This window comes from Rhododendron vialii, chromosome 8a, assembly GCF_030253575.1.
Source record: "Rhododendron vialii isolate Sample 1 chromosome 8a, ASM3025357v1".
NCBI classification, from domain to species: Eukaryota; Viridiplantae; Streptophyta; class Magnoliopsida; order Ericales; family Ericaceae; genus Rhododendron; species Rhododendron vialii.
Genome location: NC_080564.1, coordinates 5578053 through 5598560, shown reverse-complemented (window position 1 = coordinate 5598560; position 20508 = coordinate 5578053). Strand labels below are relative to the sequence as shown.

The window sequence follows — 20508 nt, the reverse complement described above, 5'->3', positions numbered from 1 at the left end:
TCAATTTTTTTCAAAAAGACAAGAATAAGTAAAAAAAAAATTGTCCTTTTGACTTATTTTTGTCTTTATTCAAAAAATTATGAGTTTTGATAAAAAAAAATTTACTTTTCCGATTCTTCTTGTCGAGACAAATCAATAAATCACAAAAGTTTGACCCAAAATAAACAAATGTAAAAAAATCAAAAAAAGACAAAAAAAAAAAGTTACTTAACTTTTCAATTCAAACCCACCATTATTTATTTAATTTCTTAATTTTTTTATCTTATTTATTTAATATTCTTGAATGTAGGGATTAGGGATGGGTACATTCGAAGTTGATATAAATGCAACCTTAGATTATGAAGTGGATGCTTAATTAAAGAAAATAAGAAGATAAGAAGAAAAGAAATTACATAAAGAATATTAAATAAATAAGATAAAAGAAATAATGTTTAAAAGAGAAAAAAGATATAAAGAATATTAAATAAATAAAAGAAAAAAAATATTTTAAGAAAAAGAAATAATTAAATAATTAAATAAATAAGATAAAAGAATTAAGAAATTAAATAAAAATAGAATTTAGTTAAAATGGTGGAGGTCGGGGGTATTTCGGATATTTTGGCAAAAAGGTTGGAGGGGGACTGTCAGGGGAGGAGGGAAAAGCAATTTGCACATCTGAGATATTTGCTTACTTGAGTCTACACATGTAGACAAAACGCTTGTCTAGATTCAGACACTACAAAAGAATTAAACCTTTATGCTTTGTTTGGATGAGTTTTTAATAAATTTTTTGGAATTATGAGTGCAGAGAAAAATAAAGTAATGATTGAAAATAAAGGTAATGAGTGAAGAGAGATAGATAAAGAAATGAGAATAATGATTGAAGATATATGTAATAAGTGAAGAGTAATGATTAAAAATAAGAGTAATGAGTATATTTAGAGTTGAAATTTTTTTTTCAAAAACCAAACCAAATATGGCATTAATTTTTTATATATAAATATAAAAATAAATAGTACAACAAGCATTACCCCACAACCCACATAAATGAATTTCAGTGCGAGGTGGATACCACGTGATGTTCGTTCGGCGCATTCGAGCTGTTTATTGTGTTTTTAGATGGCTTGGATTTGGAGAGACAAAAATAAGAGAGAAAGTGTTGAGATGAGAGGAGAAATAGGGTTTAATTCGAACCGTTCAAAAGTATATGAGATAGTCTAAATATGTCAAACGGGTACCACATGAGATATACCTGCTCACTGAAAAATTTCTCCAAAAGAGAGAAACATACAAGACTTTCGTAAGTTTTACTCCACCAACGAATTTAGGGCTTGTTCGGTTATCAAAATTATATTTTCTTCTCATCTAACTTACTACTAATCTATATATCTGGACATAAAAACTAAATAAAGGCAAATTCTAGCAACTTCTACTATAAAAACCTACGCATGCAATGATTCTAGCTAGCAGCAACTTCTACTACTATAAAACCCACAACTCATGCAACCCCAATTCAGTGCCCCACACCGTTTTGACACCTTAAAACCTGTAACTATCTCCTACCTTACATGTAGAGATCTTATCTACTACCTTACATATATAGATCTTGTTGGGGATTCGAACGTCCAAACCCACAAGCAAACGCACACAATCGAAGAACAAATCAAGAACAGAAAACAATATAAAGTAAGAAAAGAACAAGACACAGAGATTACGTGGTTCCGACTTAAGCTGATTGCTTAATCGTACGTCCACGGGGTGCTGGGGTGTTTCACTATGATGAAAATATGTCAGAGTTACAAAAAAGAGGCAGCCCTAGCTTTGCTTTTATATGTGCAAACAAGCTAACACTAGAAAACCCTAAAAAACGCTAAAACCTGCGTTGGGCGGGACCCAAAACCTTCCGGGTCATTTTTACTGCGACTCTAAAATTGTCTTCACATCTCAACAATCTCCCACTTGAAGACATGATTAGACATCCAGCCAATCATCAACTATCATTAACACCACCAGCACCCAGCCTCCCACTCAAGCTTGGAGACCCACAGAAGCTGAACAAGACTTCAGCTTCTCCACAGTAACCACCTTCGTAAACATGTCTGCCGGATTATCCCTTGTGTGAATCTTCTCCAAAGTGAACTGCCCATCCTCCAATAAAGCGCGAATAAAGTGATACTTTATGTCAATATGCTTGGTCCTCGAATGAAAAGCTGCGTTCTTTGCCAGATGTATTGCACTCTGACTATCGCTAAACAATTTGCAATTGTCATGTTCCTTACCCAACTCTTTCATGAAGCTCCTTAGCCATACCATCTCCTTGCATGCCTCCGTGGCTGCAACATACTCCGCCTCTGTTGTGGAAATAGTCACTATTTTCTGTAGCCGCGAGACCCAATCAACTGCTGCACTCCCCAGTGTAAAAACATACCCAGTAGTGCTCTTCCTGCTGTCAATGTCCCCTGCTAAATCCGAATCCACATATCCTTGCAAACAAATATCAGAACCTCCAAAACACAAAGCCAAATCAGAAGTACCTCTCAGATACCGCAAAATCCACTTGACTGCCTCCCAATGCTCCTTGCCTGGATTTGCCATAAACCTGCTGACAACTCCCACTGCTTGAGCAATGTCTGGCCTTGTGCTAACCATAGCATACATCAAGCTGCCTACCGCCGAGGCATATGGAACTTTGGCCATGTAGTTCTTTTCTTCATCAGTTACTGCCCCTTTTTCCCTTGAAAGCTTGAAGTGACTTGCCAACGGTGTGCTAACGGGCTTAGCACCTTCCATGTTGAACCTTTTGAGCACCTTTTCAACATATTCCTCCTGTGACAACTTCAACTTTCGGTTCACCCTGTCCCTACTGATTCGCATCCCAAGGATTTTCTTTGCAGAACCCAAATCCTTCATTGCAAACTCCCTGGACAGCTGTGCCTTGAGATTAGCAATCTCATCCATGCTTGAACCTGCAACAAGCATATCATCTACATACAACAAAAGTATGAGATACGATTTACCAAGCTTCTTAAAATAACAACAGTGATCCCCATGACATCTACTGAACCCCGTATTTGTCATAAAGGTATCAAACCTTTTATACCACTGCCTAGGCGCCTGCTTCAACCCATACAGACTCCTTCGAAGCTTACATACCTGATCCTCTTTCCCATTGACAACAAAACCCTCTGGCTGATGCATATAAATATCCTCCTCCAAATCCCCATGAAGGAAAGCAGTTTTAACATCTAACTGCTCTAAGTGCAAATTCTCAACAGCCACAATATTAAGGACACATCTGATAGTACAAATCTTTACCACAGGAGAAAAGATTTCGGTGTAGTCAATACCTGGTTTCTGCTCAAAACCCTTTACTACCAACCTCGCCTTGTACCGTTTGCTCCCATCAGATTCTTCCTTAAGCCTGTATACCCATTTGTTGTGCAAAGCTCTCTTCCCCTTGGGCAACTGAACCAAGTCCCAAGTCTGGTTTGATGAGAGAGAATCCATCTCATCATCCATTGCTCGCTCCCACTCTCCCCTGGTCTCCACCTGCAATGCTTCCTTAAAACATTCTGGTTCACCACTATCAGTTAACAACAAATAGTGTAAAGCAGGAGAATAACGCATTGGTGGTTTAACGGTACGTGTAGACCTCCTGAGTGGAGGAGTCTGTGGATCTGCCTGTGGAGTAGGTTGTATATTAATATCCTGAGACTGTAAGACATTACTGTCAGGGATCCCCTCAAACTCTACAAAGTCTGAATTTTCTTTAGCCTCATCGGGTTGATTCTGTCTATTTCTATACAAAACAGACTCATTAAATACCACATCCATACTCCTGCGTGTTTTCCGATTTTCAAAATCATATAGCCTATACCCATAGCTATCAGTACCATAGCCTATGAACACGCACTTTCGAGACTTAGCATCAAGTTTACCCCTATCACTCGATTCAATATGCATATAGGCCATGCAACCAAATACTCGTAAATGAGATAAATTTACCTCTTTACCTGACCAAGTCTCCTCCGGCAATCCATTGTTCAAAGGAACTGAAGGTCCCCTGTTGATCAAATACGCCGCTGTATTTACTGCGTCAGCCCAGAATTGCTTAGGTAACCCAGCATGTAACCTCATGCTCCTTGCGCGCTCTAGGATCGTCCTATTCATGCGCTCAGCAACTCCATTCTGCCTTGGCTTCTTTGGGATCGTTTTCAACCTTCGAATCCCATTTGCAGCACAGTAAGCCTCAAACTCACCATCACAATACTCGCCGCCATTATCAGATTTCAGACACTTCAATTTCTTTCCTGTTTCATTCTCAACTAATGCTTTCCAATTCTTGAAAACACCAAACACATCAGATTTATGCTTGAGAAAATAAACCCATAATTTTCTAGTAGCATCATCAATGAAAGTAACAAAATAACATGAGCCACCAAGAGAAGATACCTGAGATGGTCCCCACACGTCTGTATGAACCAACTCCAACTTCTCTAATTTTAGAGTTTTTGCCACCTTTGTAAAGCTAACTTTCCTCTGTTTCCCGAAGATGCAATCCTCACAGAAGTCCAAGTCCAGCGACTTACAACCCGGCAATTTCCCTTTTGACAACATTACTTTCATCCCCTTTTCGCTCATGTGACCCAGCCTACGATGCCACGTAGTACAATTAACCACTGATGCTGCCACTGCGATGCTACAGTAAGTACCCGAAGATACATATAAGGTTCCTTCCTTTTTACCGCGAGCCACAACCAGTGCCCCTTTGCTCATCTTCCAAGCGTCTGATGTAAACGATGTGACCACTCCACCCTCTGACAACTGACCCACCGAAATAAGATTCCTTGTTAGACTAGGCACATGTCTAACATCCTTCAATTTCAGTACTGTCCCGTCTGTCTGAGTCATATACACATCCCCTTTCCCAATTATGTTGCAAGATTCATCATCACCCAGATAAACTTTTCCAAAGTTTCCCTGCACATAATTCTGTAGCACATCCATGCGTGAAGTAGCATGGAATGAGGCTCCCGAGTCTACAATCCAAGACTCATCGCGAGAATCCAGCGAACAAATCAAGGCTTCATTATCCGATTCCTCAGAAACATTTACAGTGTTCTTACCCCCCTGATTATTCCCGTTCTGCTGCTTTTTCGGTGGTGCCTTACAGTCTCGCTTCCAATGCCCCAACTGACCACAGTTCCAACAACCTTCAGGTTTCACTTCTCTAGTACGAGATTTACTCCTGCCCCTGTTCTTGGAACTCCCTCTTCCCTTGCCCTTGTTGCCTCCCCTATTTGCAGACCTGCCTCTGTCCTCTATACTAAGTGCTGAACCCGAAGCAACATCCTCACCTGATGCTCTCCTCCTAGCCTCTTCTCCTAATATCAATCCAGTAACATCCTCCAATTTAATTGTTACAGACCCGGAGGAATTACTCACTGCCACGACAAGTCCATTCCAACTTTCTGGCAAACTCGATAGTAGAACAAGAGCTCTAATCTCATCATCAAAATTAATACCCACGGATTCTAACTGATTCGTGACCGTATTAAATTCATTCAGATGTTTAGCAACAATAGAGTTTTCAGGCATCTTTAGGTTAAACAATTTTTTCATAAGATATACCTTGTTCACCGCAGAAGGTTTCTCGTACATCTTTTCTAGGGCTTTGAACAAATCTGCTGTAGTCTTTTCTTTGGCAATATTCGACGCAACCGACGGCGCGAGGCTCAATCGCACAGTCCCCAAAGCTTTGCGATCCAAAATATCCCAATCTGCTTGCTTTATGCTTTCTGGTTTTGTGCCACTGATCGGATGATATAGATCCTTCTGATACAAAATATCCTCCATCTGCATCTTCCAGAAAGCATAGTTTGTACCATTGAACTTCTCGATCTTGTATTTTTCTTCAGCCATTGTGTAAACCCTTGACCTCCTAACCCGGAGCTCTGATACCAGTTGTTGGGGATTCGAACGTCCAAACCCACAAGCAAACGCACACAATCGAAGAACAAATCAAGAACAGAAAACAATATAAAGTAAGAAAAGAACAAGACACAGAGATTACGTGGTTCCGACTTAAGCTGATTGCTTAATCGTACGTCCACGGGGTGCTGGGGTGTTTCACTATGATGAAAATATGTCAGAGTTACAAAAAAGAGGCAGCCCTAGCTTTGCTTTTATATGTGCAAACAAGCTAACACTAGAAAACCCTAAAAAACGCTAAAACCTGCGTTGGGCGGGACCCAAAACCTTCCGGGTCATTTTTACTGCGACTCTAAAATTGTCTTCACATCTCAACAGATCTTAGCTTCTTTTTTCTCTACATTTCAATCTCTGTTTATCACCTACCTACCTAGCTTATTAGGCCAAAGTGTTCCCCCCATGGCTGAGATACCTAGTCATATGAAGGCTTGGATGTATTACGACTACGGAAGCTTCACCGATGTCTTGAAATTTGAGACCAAAACAAGTACCGTACCGCAGGTACTGAAGGACGACCAGGTACTGGTTAAGGTTGTCGCTGCCGCACTTAATCCGGTCGATACTCTCAGAATGATGGGGTTTTTCAAGGCCACCGACTCTCCTCTTCCTGTAAGTAGTATATATTTCCTCTCTCTCTCTCTCTCTCTCTCTCTCTCTCACAACCCCATGTTTCATTTGTGTAGTTTCATCGAGGATTAAGGATTTCCTTGCTTCCATCCGGTCTAGTTTGCATGGCCTTCCGTGAGCTCAGGCTCATATGATCGAAACCTTTTGTTTTACAGAACAAAGTAAATTGCCCACCTACAAAATTAACTTGGTTGATCGACTATAGCTCCATTAATTAACAAAGCCGACTTGTGAACAGTCTATATTTCTTTTTGCACAAATTAGTTTTGTTTATGAAGTATCGATATTATTCGATCAAACTAGTTTTGTTGCGTGAATGATCTAGTTAATTGAAGAGCCTTTACGAAATGAAAATTTTCGATTATTATTATGAGCCTAGCTATAGTAGATTCACGAAAACCAAAACTAGACCAAATTAAACTACCGGGACACTTGACGTGAGTGAGTTTGGTCTGAATTCGGATCGTCTATTCTTTTAGGACTGATATAATGATTTATTAAAATTACTAGCGATGATCATGTCAAACGTAAATGGTAGCAAACGACTTGTGAAAAATGATCTACAATTTTAACAAAAATACAATTGTCGCAACATTCTAGTTGAGTATCATATAAAAGTCACAAAGAATAGCATTTTCCTTGATATGTCTTTAATATATATGAGTTTTTTTTTTTTTTTAACGGTGGGGTATCAGAATTAGCTTACACGCTTCTCAACTATTCCACTTCCGATCGGGCCAAAGGAAGTTCATCCACGTCGGAATTAGGAGATTCAAAATGTCTTAGTTTACAGCTCATCAATGCTAGGAGGACTCTCTGTGTGTGTGTGTTTGTGTTGTGTTTATCTGAATTCCGTGTCCCATTTGGCAGACCATTCCTGGGTACGACGTGGCTGGAGTGGTGGTTAAGGTGGGACCCCAAGTGAAGCAACTCAAGGAAGGAGATGAAGTATACGGGAACATAAACGAGAAACCCTTACAAGATACCAAACAAATTGGCTCACTGGCAGAGTACACAGCAGTAGAAGAGAAGCTACTGGGCCCGAAGCCCAAAAACCTGAGTTTTCCTGAGGCTGCTGGGCTTCCACTTGCCATCGAGACTGCTTATCAAGGCCTCGAACGATGTGGGCCCTTAGATGGTAAATCTGTTCTCGTTTTGGGAGGTGCTGGTGGGGTTGGAACTCTTGTCATTCAGGTATTACTATTATGGTTTTCTGTTGATATCTTCTTGCTACAGTATTATGCAAATTCTTTTCTCTTTCACTTGATCTTCAGACGGAACATCGATCGGAACTTAAGTCTGGTAATTGCTTGATTTGCGTGGGACGAGTACTTGACTCGGGATTAATTAGGACGAGGGACGAGTCCTGAAAAACCTACCGCCATCGTAGAATGGTACAAGTTTTGAAACTTTATAAATTGAAAAATGCTAACATCAGCCCTAAAGGCGGAGGAGGATTAGGTAATAGGCGCATTGATATTCAAGAAACATTTATTGATATTATCAGTGAACATGTATTAATATCCGTGAGATGTATTGAAATCCAAAATTGTTTGAAATTATTAGTACGATAATATCCTCCGCTTGATGGGCAAAGGTTTGCAGGACCGTTATAAGTTTGTCATGATAGTTTAGCCACGCACAAATAGAGATTTCTAGAATATATATGTATTCTTAATTTCTCTTAATTTGGTTAACCCTTTTTGTAGCTTGCAAAGCATGTGTTTGGTACTTCTAGAGTAGCAGCTACATGTAGCACTGGGAAGCTAGAGTTTTTGAAGAGCTTGGGTGTTGATTTGGCCATTGATTACACCAAAGAGAACTTCGAAGACCTACCAGAGAAGTTTGATGTCGTATTTGATGGAGTTGGTAAGATTCTAAATCTTTTCTGGTATAACCCGGAGCCTATATATCTTGGGTATGGCAATGGACCATGGCCGGCCTAAGTTTTAAGGCCCAAGCCAAATAATTTTTAAGTGGTCTTGGAACATGGCTATGTGGTGTTCCAACACCTTTAAACATTGATATTTCTATGGGGTTCATGTACTTAGTCGTGGATCTTGACCTGACGAGAATATATATGTGACATTGAAGAATCTATGTACAAAAATCTTGAGTTTGGACAATCACCTGGATGATTCATCATTTGTCAAATTTCAAGCGCCGAGGCTCCACTTGGTTGTGTCCTAGGAGCACTCGTTGACATAGGAATTCGGGTTTACACTTGATCCTAGTAACGGCTATAAATGTTAGAATCGAGTATATATTTTTGCTTTTGCTTCTGATTTGCAAATTCATGATTTCTCATAAATGTGTACGGTGGAGCCAAAAAATTAACTAAGATTGTGCCATGGTTAATTTAAACAGGGCAATGTGACAAGGCAGTGAAGGCGATGAAAGAAGGCGGGAAAGTTGTTTCAATAATCGGTGAAATCACCCCTCCTGCTTTCCAAGTTATTGTCACTTCAGATGGATCTGTCTTAGAAAAATTGAACCCTTTCTTGGAGAGTGGAAAGGTGAAGCCCATAGTCGATCCTAAGGGCCCATTTCCATTCTCTCAAGTCGTTGAAGCTTTTTCTCATCTCAAAACTCGCAAAGCTACAGGAAAAGTGGTCATATATCCAATCCCATGATCCCATAAAATGCGCACATAATTAGCAGTTTTCATAAGTTTCAATTCCGTTTGTGGTTTATGTCCTAAATACTAGCTGAAATAAGCTGATTACCTATATGCAAGAGAGTGGATGCTTTTGGCTTCAGCTTTGCAACAAATAAGTAAGCTTAATATGTTGTTCAGCTTCAAATGGTGTGATCATGCACTTCTTGTTGTACAGGGTATCAGGATATGCATAGTTTGAGAGTTTGTTCTTTTACATGTGAATTGTTTTTTTTTTCTTTTTCCATAAACTGTTTAAGGTAATAAGTTTTTTAAGTATACCAAACACAAGAGTTAGTATGTGATAACTAAACAAGAAAATTAGATTGAAGACTGTCTGCATAATCTTTAAACAATATCAGACTCGGCTAGACAAGTGCCACATGCATATTGAGTAATTGGGAAGAAACTGGACCTAATATATATTGAATAAATCAAACCCATTTGGACACTTAAGCTGCAAGTAATGAGGTATTCAATTTCAATTTGTGGGTGATGAGTTATTCAATTTTATTGGGCCGTCCATGACTTAACAAATTTCACCCTCAGGTGTGAACTTCATGAGCTCCATTTTGTGGGGACTTGATCTTTTTGCATTCAAACTCTCCCTTATTTATGATCTACTACTCTATAGCTTTATTATTTTTTTTTCGGGTCAAACGAAAATTTCTATAGCTTTATATTTGAACAAAAGTATTCATTGCGTTGATTCCATCAATTGAGAGCCATCCATCTCACTCCATCATCTAACCACCTTGCCACAAACTTGCCAGTTGCCCCCATTCACTTCCACCATTGCTTCTCCAGAGTCACTTTAAAATTTTTCCTACTTCGTCAAGAGTAATCCGTGCAAGCCTACTAATCGCGCCGTCAACTTTGATACCACTTGATGGGAGTCTCTACGATGTTTGATTCCTAACCATGTGCAAGGCCCAATCCGTTAAAGAGAAACAGAGAAACATGGTTTACACCATATATATCACTTGCAGCCGAATATAGATTAAATGAACTTAGACCCATTTAAAAGATAAAGCTGGTTTAACATAACGAACAGGGAAAAAATTACTCTCTTCTCTCTCTCTCTCTCTTCTCTCTCTCCATCTGTTTACACCATAATTTAGTATTTAGTATATTATAATCGATTGGGTCAGAATGTTACACGTGTCAACGCATTTTAGACCGATTGATATAATGCAAATGCAATATGAAGCCTGTTAAGGAAAATGGACTGATCAAACGGTTGATATTCGACTGGACACGTGTCAGAATTTTGTATCACATGCGGATCGTGAGTCAGACGGTTAATGCAAGCAGGCAGTTGAAATAATTACAACGTTGGAAACATGTGAGATCATGGAGAAGTAACCGCCTCATGCAGATAGTGGAGCAAGAATAGGGAGCATGGAGCCAACTAATTCAAATCGAAGGAGGGAAGTCCGTATGATTTGAATTTCAAGTCGACAACAGCCTATAAATACAAGAAAGGAAGATATTTAGAGCCCCCAATCAATCGCCCAAAGGCTTCTACTTTTATCTGTACTTTACATTTCTTGCTCTAGGAGTAGCTTGTAATTTAACCGTCTGTTCGATTGTGTTCTCATAGTCGATTTGACTTCTACACCGAGGGATAATAAAGTCCATTTTGTTGTTCTTCTTCCATTTCCATTCACTTCATTAAGTTTGCTTCCAGAGAAGTCCTGAAATACGGCAAGGAACCAAACTCCACCACCACAAACACCCACATTTCCAGCACACTTAGCAATCTCTAGTCGATTAGTCGACTATCAGTAAAACAGACAAACAATTTTGGCGCTAGAAGGAGGGCCTCATTACTAATTTGGAAGTAATGGCACCAGCGACAAGGAAACAAGGCGACCGACCTGCAGAGCCTCAGAATGAAGGCCTAGAAAGCCAAACTGACGTGGCGCATCCTGAACAAAGGGTGCCAGAAAATAGCCAAGGAAATGGCTTGAGCGCACCAACAAATATACAGGGCCTTTCCAGGCAGTTGGCACAAGTTTTGTCTAACCCAGAAGACGAAGCGGCACAGGAATTGATTACCCTATTGAGAAGGGTAGTTACGCCCCCATCTGTCATAGATGTGGATGCACATGGTGTAGTACATGAGCAACTGCAAACTGGAGATCTGCCTAGACAGTCACCTCAACAGGTATATACAAATCCAGCATTCGATTCAAATATGAATGTGCACAGTCGACCGTTTGTTGAAGCAACTGCTCTACGGTCCACAATCAAGCCAACTAGTTTTTACCAGAGTGTCCCATCTATATATGAAGTTGGTAACAGTAGTGGAAATGGTCAGAATCATGGTTTAAATTCTAGTCAAAGTCCTCAGGCTGGTTTCACAGGAGTCCGTGTCATGAATAATGGTCAACACATATACAATGCCGCACAAACTCTGCCAAATCATGGCAGTTATACTTATCATACTATGCCAGTAGGACCGAATAATGGAAATAGTGGTCAGTACGTTCACAATGTGCCAAACATTGGCAATGGGAACGGTCAGAATGGCCCTCTTGCACAACCTTATGTACCAAATGTCCTTAGAGCCCCAGATCCCATGAATATTAATAGGGCACAAATATTAGAAGTCATCCAAGATGTGTACGGACCAGGGCTACGCAGGGTGGAAAAACCCATGTTTAGAAAGCCTTACCCACATTGGGTTGACAATGTTCCTTTGCCAAGAGGGTATAAATTGCCTGAGCTTTCACTTTTTAGTGGTACAGAAAATCAGTCGACAATTGAACATGTAGGACGGTTTTGTCTACAGTTAGGAGAACTTGGCTCTGATGATGTTTTTAAGTTAAAATTATTCCCACATTCATTAACTAAAACAGCATTCACATGGTTCATAAGCCTGCCTGCAAATTCTATCCATACGTGGCAAGATATGGAAGAACAATTTCATGCTCAATATTTTAGACATGAACCAGAGGTCTCAATTGCCGACTTGGCTAAGTTAAAGCAGAAGCCAAATGAAACGGCAGAACAGTTTTTAACTAGATTTAAGAGATTAAGAAACCAATGTCATTGTAATGTGCCAGAGACCGAGATAGTTCGAATAGCTCAAGATGGTCTCGAGTTTAATTTTAAAAAGCAGTTTAATGGATCTAATTTCAAAGATCTGTTTGAGCTCTCCATGAGGGCATCTCAGTTTGAAGCTATTTTACAAGAAGAAGAGCTTTTGAGGAACACGTCTCTAGGAACATATTACCAAGATGTGGAAGGTGATATTGAGATTGATGTAGCGCAAGTCATTGGAAAGACCCCTATAATTTGTGACACTTTGGTTAAAACAGAAAAACCAATGAATATGCCTTCATCTCAACCCAATAGGCGTGGGGGGCAAGCAAATTATAGACAATATTCGTTTGATTTGGCACAAGCTGACCAAATATTTGATGAATTGTTGAAACAAAAATTTGTTACTTTGAGTCCTGGGCATATTATTCCTTCTGATAAGGATAGAAAAGGAAAAGAATATTGTAAATGGCACAATTCATTTAGGCATAATACTAACAACTGTGTTACATTCCGAAATTGTGTGCAGGACTTGATCCAGAAGGGACTGTTGCAGTATGCTAAAGGCGACAAGGATCCCATGGGAATTGAATCCAATCCTTTTCCCAAGATTGAAGTGAACATGGTGACGGCCGGCCTAGCCAAAAGGCTAGGTTCCAATGTGACGAAACAAAAGCAGGGGGAGGAGGATCACATGCAGACTGAAGAAGAGTCAGCAAAGTCTCATACCTCTAGATTCCCAAACGACTACCTCTGCATTAGGTGTGGGCATGAAGTCCAGTATGGGGAAGCAATTATAGCAGAAAAAGATCAGAGAAGTGCATTCTCCAAGTCCGGACTGAGGTTCAACACAATGGGAGGAAATGACCTTCAAATTTATGTGGGAGCCAAACTGATTTATGAAGGTATAGATCCGGGGCTCTTTAACAGAATAGAGTCAGAGCATTGCTATGGGCCAGATGATGGACCATTTTTATTCAGGGGACATCCAGTCGTGCCTGCAAGGCCTGGGGTGCCTTCTTGCCAAGATCTTGAGGCGGCGGGGTACCAATTTCCTAATCAGAGGAGATACCCTAGTCAAAGGGGTGTTGGTTTCAGAAGAGATACTGGACCACGAGGTAGAGGACCTTATGGACGTGGATGGCACCAACCTAGGATGGTAATGCCACCCAATAATGATCACGAGGAATGGAGCACGCTTAGCCATCCAAAGTTCCCAGCAGAGGGTTGGTACACTAAGGTATCCAGTTCACAGAAAAGAAGGCTTCAAAGGAAGTTTGCAGCCAGGGCTTATGGTGACCCATGGGACCATGTGTTCGAACCAAGAGAGAGATTGGAACCATCAAAGGTTCCAAACATGGTATGGACCCGGGATCAAGGAGAAACTAGTGGCCCAAAGCAGATAATTCAAAAGCATGGGGGGCAAGAGAGTAGTGCTACAGATCCTCCCCAGTCGACTGCCCAACTGAAGGGTAAAAAAGAATTGAAGCAGAGCTTAAAGAAGAAAATGGAGGAATTCCAGAAGCTCATGGAGGCAGATGATGATGATGATCTCTTTGACGAAGGGTCAGAACAGGAAGACCTGATCAAAGATGCGTCACCGTCTCCACAGAGATCTGCAACATTTGGAGAAAGCCTGGCCGCAATCCAATTCGGGTCAGTACCTATAAACTACCAGTGTAATATGATTTTAGTTCTGCCTAAGCAGTTTAAGGCAAAACCAAATCAGCCAATGAATTTGGCAGGCGATGTTGAGGATAATACCCAATCGATTGTAAAAATAATGGACAAAGAGAAGCATCCTCAGTCACAGCCCATTAATGTTGAGACGGATAAACATGGAAACAGTGTTGTAGTTCTTAGAACACCTGATGATGCCTCAATAAGGCATTTAAGACCACTGTATATTAAACTGCATATGAATGGCCAACCTATCTCGAAAGTGTTGGTCGACAATGGGGCAGTAGTTAATATTTTACCCGCTCGAATGCTCAAAGTTTTGAACAAAACCAATGATGACCTGATCCCAACAGAGGTTACAGTTGGCAATTTCGCTGGAGGGTGTTCTCCTGCTAAGGGGGTCATATCCTTACAACTACAGATTGGAAATAGGAAGATGAATGCAACGTTTTTCGTAATCGATTCTTCATCTAATTACAATGCCTTACTAGGCAGAGATTGGATCCATATAAATAGTTGTGTGCCGTCTTCTTTGCATCAGGCCTTGATCTTTCTAAAGCAAGAAGAAGCAGCGGGAATGGAGGTCTTTTGGGCAGACCGACATCCATTCAAAGCAGAGACTAACAACGTAGAAGCAGATCTCTACAACGAACATTTGTGGCCAACAAGAATAGAAGACTCAGAAGTCAGATCTAATCAAGTTGGAGTAACTGAGAGCCAATTCCTCAAATACATCAAGGAAGGGTTCCAGGAGCTGAGCAAAGATTTTATCAGGCCTAACATTATTTCAAGGCCTGCCAAGATTGATCAACAAGTTTTTAATGTTTAGAAACCTATTGAACACAGGGTGTGAAGATTTGGCTACTGTGAAAGCCACTTTTAAAAGGTTGTTTTCTTTTCTTGTTGACAGAAAATTGCAGGCAGATGAGCCTATTTCTTGTAATTGGGCTGAGTGTGTTTTTGATGATAGCCCTCTAAACATGAAAGAGTTAGGATTAGCAGACCTGAAACCAGCACCAGCTAAGCTAGATGATGACGGGGCCCAAGTAAAGGATCCCACAGAAGAAGTCAACTTGGGAACTCCAGAAGATCCTAAGATCACATATGTAAATGCTGCTTTGCCTATTGAAATAAAGGAAAAGTTTAAGTACTTGTTGCGTAAATTTAAAGATTGTTTTGCTTGGAGTTATGATGAAATGCCAGGTTTAGATAGGTCTTTAGTTGAACACAAAATACCTATAAAGGAGAACTACGTACCTTTTAAACAGGCACCAAGGAGAATGAAGGATGATGTCTTACCTCAAGTCAAAAAAGAAATGGAACGTTTATTTGAGGCAAAGTTTATTCGACCGGTCAAGTATGTTGAATGGGTCTCAAATGTTGTCCCAGTATTAAAGAAAAATGGGAAAGTTAGAGTATGCGTTGATTTTAGAGATCTTAATACCGCATCACCAAAGGATCAATATCCAATGCCTGTTGCTGATTTGCTAGTCGATGCAACAGTAGGGTACCAAATGCTGTCCTTCATGGATGGTAATGCTGGTTATAATCAAATATATATAGCTGAAGAAGATACGCATAAAACAGCGTTTAGATGTCCTGGATACATAGGGACGTTTGAATGGGTGGTCATGGCTTTCGGATTGAAAAATGCAGGTGCAACTTATCAAAGAGTTATGAATTTAATTTTCCATGATTTTTTGCATAAATTCTTGGAAGTTTATATAGACGATGTAGTTGTAAAATCAAATTCAGTTGACGAGCACCTACATCATCTTGAACAGACTCTGGAAAGGATGAGGCGTTACAATCTGAAGATGAATCCTTTGAAATGTGCATTTGGTGTCACCGCAGGAAACTTTTTAGGATTCTTGGTGCATCAAAAAGGGATTGAGATTGATAAAACTAAAGCTGATGCTATTTTGAAAGCACAGGCACCAACCAATAAAGAAGAACTTCAGCAGTTCTTGGGAAAGATTAATTTCCTTCGAAGATTTATTGCCAATCTATCTGGAAAGACAATGGCATTCTCCCCATTATTAAAATTGAAGTCAGAAAAAGATTTCAGATGGGAACAAGAGCATCAGAAAGCTTTTGATACTTTAAAGCAATCTTTGGTGACACCTCCTGTTCTGATGCCTCCAATAAATGGAAAACCATTGAAGTTGTACATATCAGCAACGCACCATTCGATTGCAAGTCTGTTAGCTCAGGATAATGAACAAGGCCGAGAGCAATCAATTTACTACCTAAGTAGAAGGTTAAATGATTGTGAAAGTAGGTATTCATGTGTGGAAAAGATTTGTTTGGCATTATATTTTTCAGCAATTAAATTAAGGCATTACCTTTTGCCAGCTAGAGTAATGATCATTTCCCAAACAGATATAATAAAATATATCCTGTCTAGACCCATTTTGAGAGGGAGACAGGGGAAATGGATTTTAGCGCTAGTAGAGTATGACTTTGAATATGTGCCTCAAAAGGCAGTAAAAGGACAAGCTTTGGCAGATTTCTTAGCTGAGCATCCAAATCTACCTTTGGAAGAGGATACTTTTGAGGTACATCTTTTGGAGCTTAAACCTTGGCAACTGTCTTTTGATGGTTCAAAAACAGATAATGGAGTTGGGGCAGGTGTTGTTCTGACATCTCCAAAAGGAGAAATGTTTCAATTTTCTTTTCAACTCGATGAAAGTAGAATACTAACAAATAATCAAGCAGAGTATGAGGCCTTGATCATAGGCTTGGAAATAGCAAAAGATTTGAATATACGATATTTGAAAGTTTCTGGGGACTCACAATTGGTCATCCGACAAATTACAGGACATTATAAGTGCAATCACCCCTTATTGAGCCTGCAACTAGAAAAGGTTCAGTGTCTTGTCCAAAACTTTGATGAAATATGCTTTCAGCACATCTTGAGACTTCAAAATAGCGAGGCCAATCAAATGGCTCAGACAGCTTCAGGAGTTAAGATTCCTGAAGGAGACACGGAGAAAATAATTAGAATCCAAAAACGATATCTACCTTTTTCATTGGAAAGGGAAAAAGATCGATTGGATGTGTTTGTAATCGATATTTCAGACGATTGGATGATTCCAATAAAGAATTACCTTCTAAATCCTAATGAAAAGGTGGAAAGGACTGTCAAGTGCAGGTCCATCAATTATGTTTTATTAGAGCAGGATTTGTATAGAAAAACGTCTGATGGTCTATTATTGTTGTGCGTTGACAAGGACCAATCAATGAGAATTATGGGAGAAGTCCATGAAGGGACTTGTGGTGCTCATCAAGCTGGTGATAAAATGAGGTGGTTAATTAAAAGACACGGATATTATTGGCCAAATATTCGAGCTGACTGTATTCAGTATGCTAAAGGTTGCCAGCAATGCCAAAAGCATGGACCAATCCAAAGGATACCAGCTCATCAGTTGCAGTCGATTGTTAAACCTTGGCCGTTCAGAGGTTGGGCAATCGATATGATAGGGGAAATTCACCCAGCATCTTCGTTACAGCACCAATTTGTTATAGTGGCGACTGATTATTTTACAAAATGGACGGAGGCAATACCTTTGAAAGGTGTTTCACAGAAACAAGTGATTGATTTTATTGAGGAATATCTTTTATGTAGATTTGGAATTCCTGAAACCATCACTGTTGATCAGGCGTCTATATTCAATGGTAGAGAAGTTGTCCAGTATGCACAAAAATATGGAATACAGATTTTGAATTCAACTCCATATTATGCCCAAGCAAACGGGCAAGTCGAATCGACTAACAAAATTATAAAGAATACCTTGGCAAAGGTAATCAATGATAACCCAAGAGAGTGGCATGATCTGTTGCCCAGAGTTTTATGGGCATATAGAACATCACAAAGGGAGAGTACTAAGGTAACACCATTCGAGTTAGTTTACGGGCACGCAGCGGTATTGCCAGTCGAAATTAACGTTCAATCTTTAAGGGTGACACGTCATTACGACCCAGATTTACAGTACGAAGAAGCAATGTTTTTGGATATCGATGGGCTAGAAGGGAAAAGATTACACGCCCTGAATCAGATTCAAGCCCAAAAGAAAAGAGTTGAAAGGGCTTATAACAAAAGAGTAAAACAAAAGTCTTTTGCAGTTGGAGACTTAGTGTGGAAAACAATCCTCCCAATCGATTCAAGAAAGAAGAAAGGGAAATTTGGAAAATGGTCTCCAAACTGGGAAGGTCCTTTCCGTATTGCCCAGATTTTACGAGGGGGTGCATATCATTTGACATCAATCGAAGGGGTTCTACACGAAAGAACCATTAATGGTAAATATTTGAAACATTATTTTCCGTCTATGTGGGAGAGCATTAGTTAAGACTAACTTTCTTTTCATTTCATAGTCAAGGGCTGCCCATGGGTAGGACAGCATTACAAAAGGCCAGTCAGACAAAAACAAAAGATCCCAAGAAGGATCTGACAAAAAGAAAACAAAAGGGAACTCAAAGCGGGAACCCAAAAGAAAAAACCCTACAAAGAAAAAGATCCCAAGTGAGATCTAAAAAGAAAAAAACACACATCAGGACCCCCACAAAGAGAAGGCTATTTCTTAGGCCATTCTCTCCACTGGCCAGATGTGCCAGCCATGGAGGACCTGATGTCAGCAGGGTCGACCGGAGAAGACTTGTAGTCGATGGTGTCCCAGTTGGCCACCACAAGTTTGAGAGCGGACTCCATCTTCTCCAGCCGAAGCGCCATGCCCTCCACTCGATCGTGGATGGCCTGGATCCTCCGCTTACACTCATTTTGATCCTCCATGAGGGCCCAGGAAAGCTCAGTGGCCAGTTGTTTTATGTGAGCAGGAGTGATTTGTGTGGAGAGGGGAGTAGAAGAAATATTGGAAGCCATAATGTAGAAACACAGGTGTTTGAACTTCTACTCAGTGGTGATATTTATAGACCCAGGAAAATCTAAAGACGTGGGTCGTGGACAGTTATCCCGAGGTGAATTAAGAGACGTGACAGCTAATGGGGTTAGTGGGCTCTCAATGGCCGTTTCCCAAGTAAGGCGGCTGAATTTCTGCAGAACGGCATCATGTGTTGTACCTAAACCGTCAGTAATTACTGTGCGGATTCCCAAAAAGTGGAAGGGAAGCGTCATCATGATTATGACGTAGTTCTGCCATAATTATAGGCGCCCACAGTCCGGATAAATAGGGATCAAGGGTTTTGATCCTGTGGCATCACGTGGTTAAAGTAAGGTGTTAGCCAATTATGTGAAGTTTTTACTCAGCTTGGGCATGTATGTGAATCTGGTACATGTGAGTAAAATTTGCATAAAGGTTAAAGAAATGGTTCCAAACAAAGAATTTGGAGTTTTCTAACAGGGAATGTGAGAAAGGCCATGGAAGGTCTAATTTTCATTCTAATTGCCATTCTCATTTCTGGCATACCACCTGTTGATAAAAACAATCAACAAACAAAAATACTTATAGTTTGTACTAACAGGATTAGTCAATTGGCTATAAAACTGAAGTCAACCAAAATCATTCATGAAAGAAGGCAGACTTAAAAGCCTCCCACTTAACGACAAGTTCATCACATTTAACTCTGTTTCTCTGCAAATCTTCACGAGCAGCAGAGACATGAACTGAGACTCCTTTGCCTTCCTCTGCTAGGTGTTTGAAATCTTTATCGAGTTGGTTCGCTGTTACCAGAAGGTTTTTCTTTTCAGCCTGCAGTTGACCCAATCGATATACCAACTCCTTCTCTTCTTGATCAATTGCCAAAAGCCTCGACTTCAAAGTCGAAGCGTCAGCATGCATAGTCGATAGCTTCACTGTTAAGTTGGAAAGGTTACCGATTAAATCCTGCTTCTGACTTATTTCTTGTTGGTAATATCGGAAGAGACTAATGTTGTCATTCAGAGATGATGCATAGTTTTCCAAGATAATTTGCTCTCTAAGGGGGAAAACATGCTTTTGAGATAAGGATTCAACGCAAGCACTGAACTCCGTAGACTTCACTGTCATCAATTCCTCAAAAGGAAGCTTTAGGAAGTCAAAGAAGACTTGAATTTCTTTCTGAGTCTCCGCACTGAGTTGAAGAAAGAAGAAAGAACTGTTGGATTCTGAAATCTCAGTAAGGGAACGAAAGATTTGGGAAGTCGATTTTATCTCTTCCATTAATTGGTCTAAAGAATCACTTGAGGACTTGACATGAGCAGAATCCTCAACACCCACAGGATTTGTTGCAGTCTTGTTCACTGAACGAGGAGATGTAGTTAAGGCAAGAGCCCTCGAAATGTTTGCGGGGGTCACACTTGTTGGAAATAAGACTTGGTTCCCAGAGGGATTACCAGAAGGGCTAGAGGCAACATCCTCTGCGCCTTGCCCACCTTCTTGAGTAGGACCAATTTGGACAACAGGTTGGACAACAGGGGCAATCTGAGCTGGATCCTCTGTTGGTCCCTTCTTTTCCATTGTCTTTTCATTCATTGATGGGGAAACCTCTAGAGAAGGCACGTCCGCCATCTGAGGGGAAGCTGTTTCTTCCCT

At 40.2% G+C, this 20508-nt stretch overlaps 2 protein-coding genes across 2 annotated transcripts; both read left to right on the top strand.

The window, feature by feature from the left end:
- Window positions 1-6292: 6292 nt before the first annotated feature.
- On the top strand, window positions 6293-9470 carry LOC131298886 (2-methylene-furan-3-one reductase-like). The gene is made up of 4 exons (XM_058324386.1): window positions 6293-6579; window positions 7468-7791; window positions 8307-8466; window positions 8965-9470. Exons 1-4 carry the CDS (start codon window positions 6370-6372, stop codon window positions 9228-9230), a joined length of 960 nt encoding a protein of 319 aa, XP_058180369.1. The 5' UTR covers window positions 6293-6369; the 3' UTR covers window positions 9231-9470.
- A 1629-nt stretch (window positions 9471-11099) lies between these two features.
- LOC131298499 (uncharacterized) lies at window positions 11100-15126 on the top strand. The gene is made up of 2 exons (XM_058323986.1): window positions 11100-13957; window positions 14523-15126. Exons 1-2 carry the CDS (start codon window positions 11100-11102, stop codon window positions 14527-14529), a joined length of 2865 nt encoding a protein of 954 aa, XP_058179969.1. The 3' UTR covers window positions 14530-15126.
- The last annotated feature ends 5382 nt before the right edge of the window (window positions 15127-20508 follow it).

Excerpts from the sequence above, each read along its gene's own strand:
- LOC131298886 (XM_058324386.1), top strand. The coding sequence starts at position 6,370 with ATGGCTGAGATACCTAGTCATATGAAGGCTTGGATGTATTACGACTAC. Across the intron at positions 7,792-8,306 it reads TTGGAACTCTTGTCATTCAG|CTTGCAAAGCATGTGTTTGG; the intron begins GTATTACTATTA and ends CCCTTTTTGTAG. Across the intron at positions 8,467-8,964 it reads TGTCGTATTTGATGGAGTTG|GGCAATGTGACAAGGCAGTG; the intron begins GTAAGATTCTAA and ends TAATTTAAACAG.
- LOC131298499 (XM_058323986.1), top strand. The coding sequence starts at position 11,100 with ATGGCACCAGCGACAAGGAAACAAGGCGACCGACCTGCAGAGCCTCAG.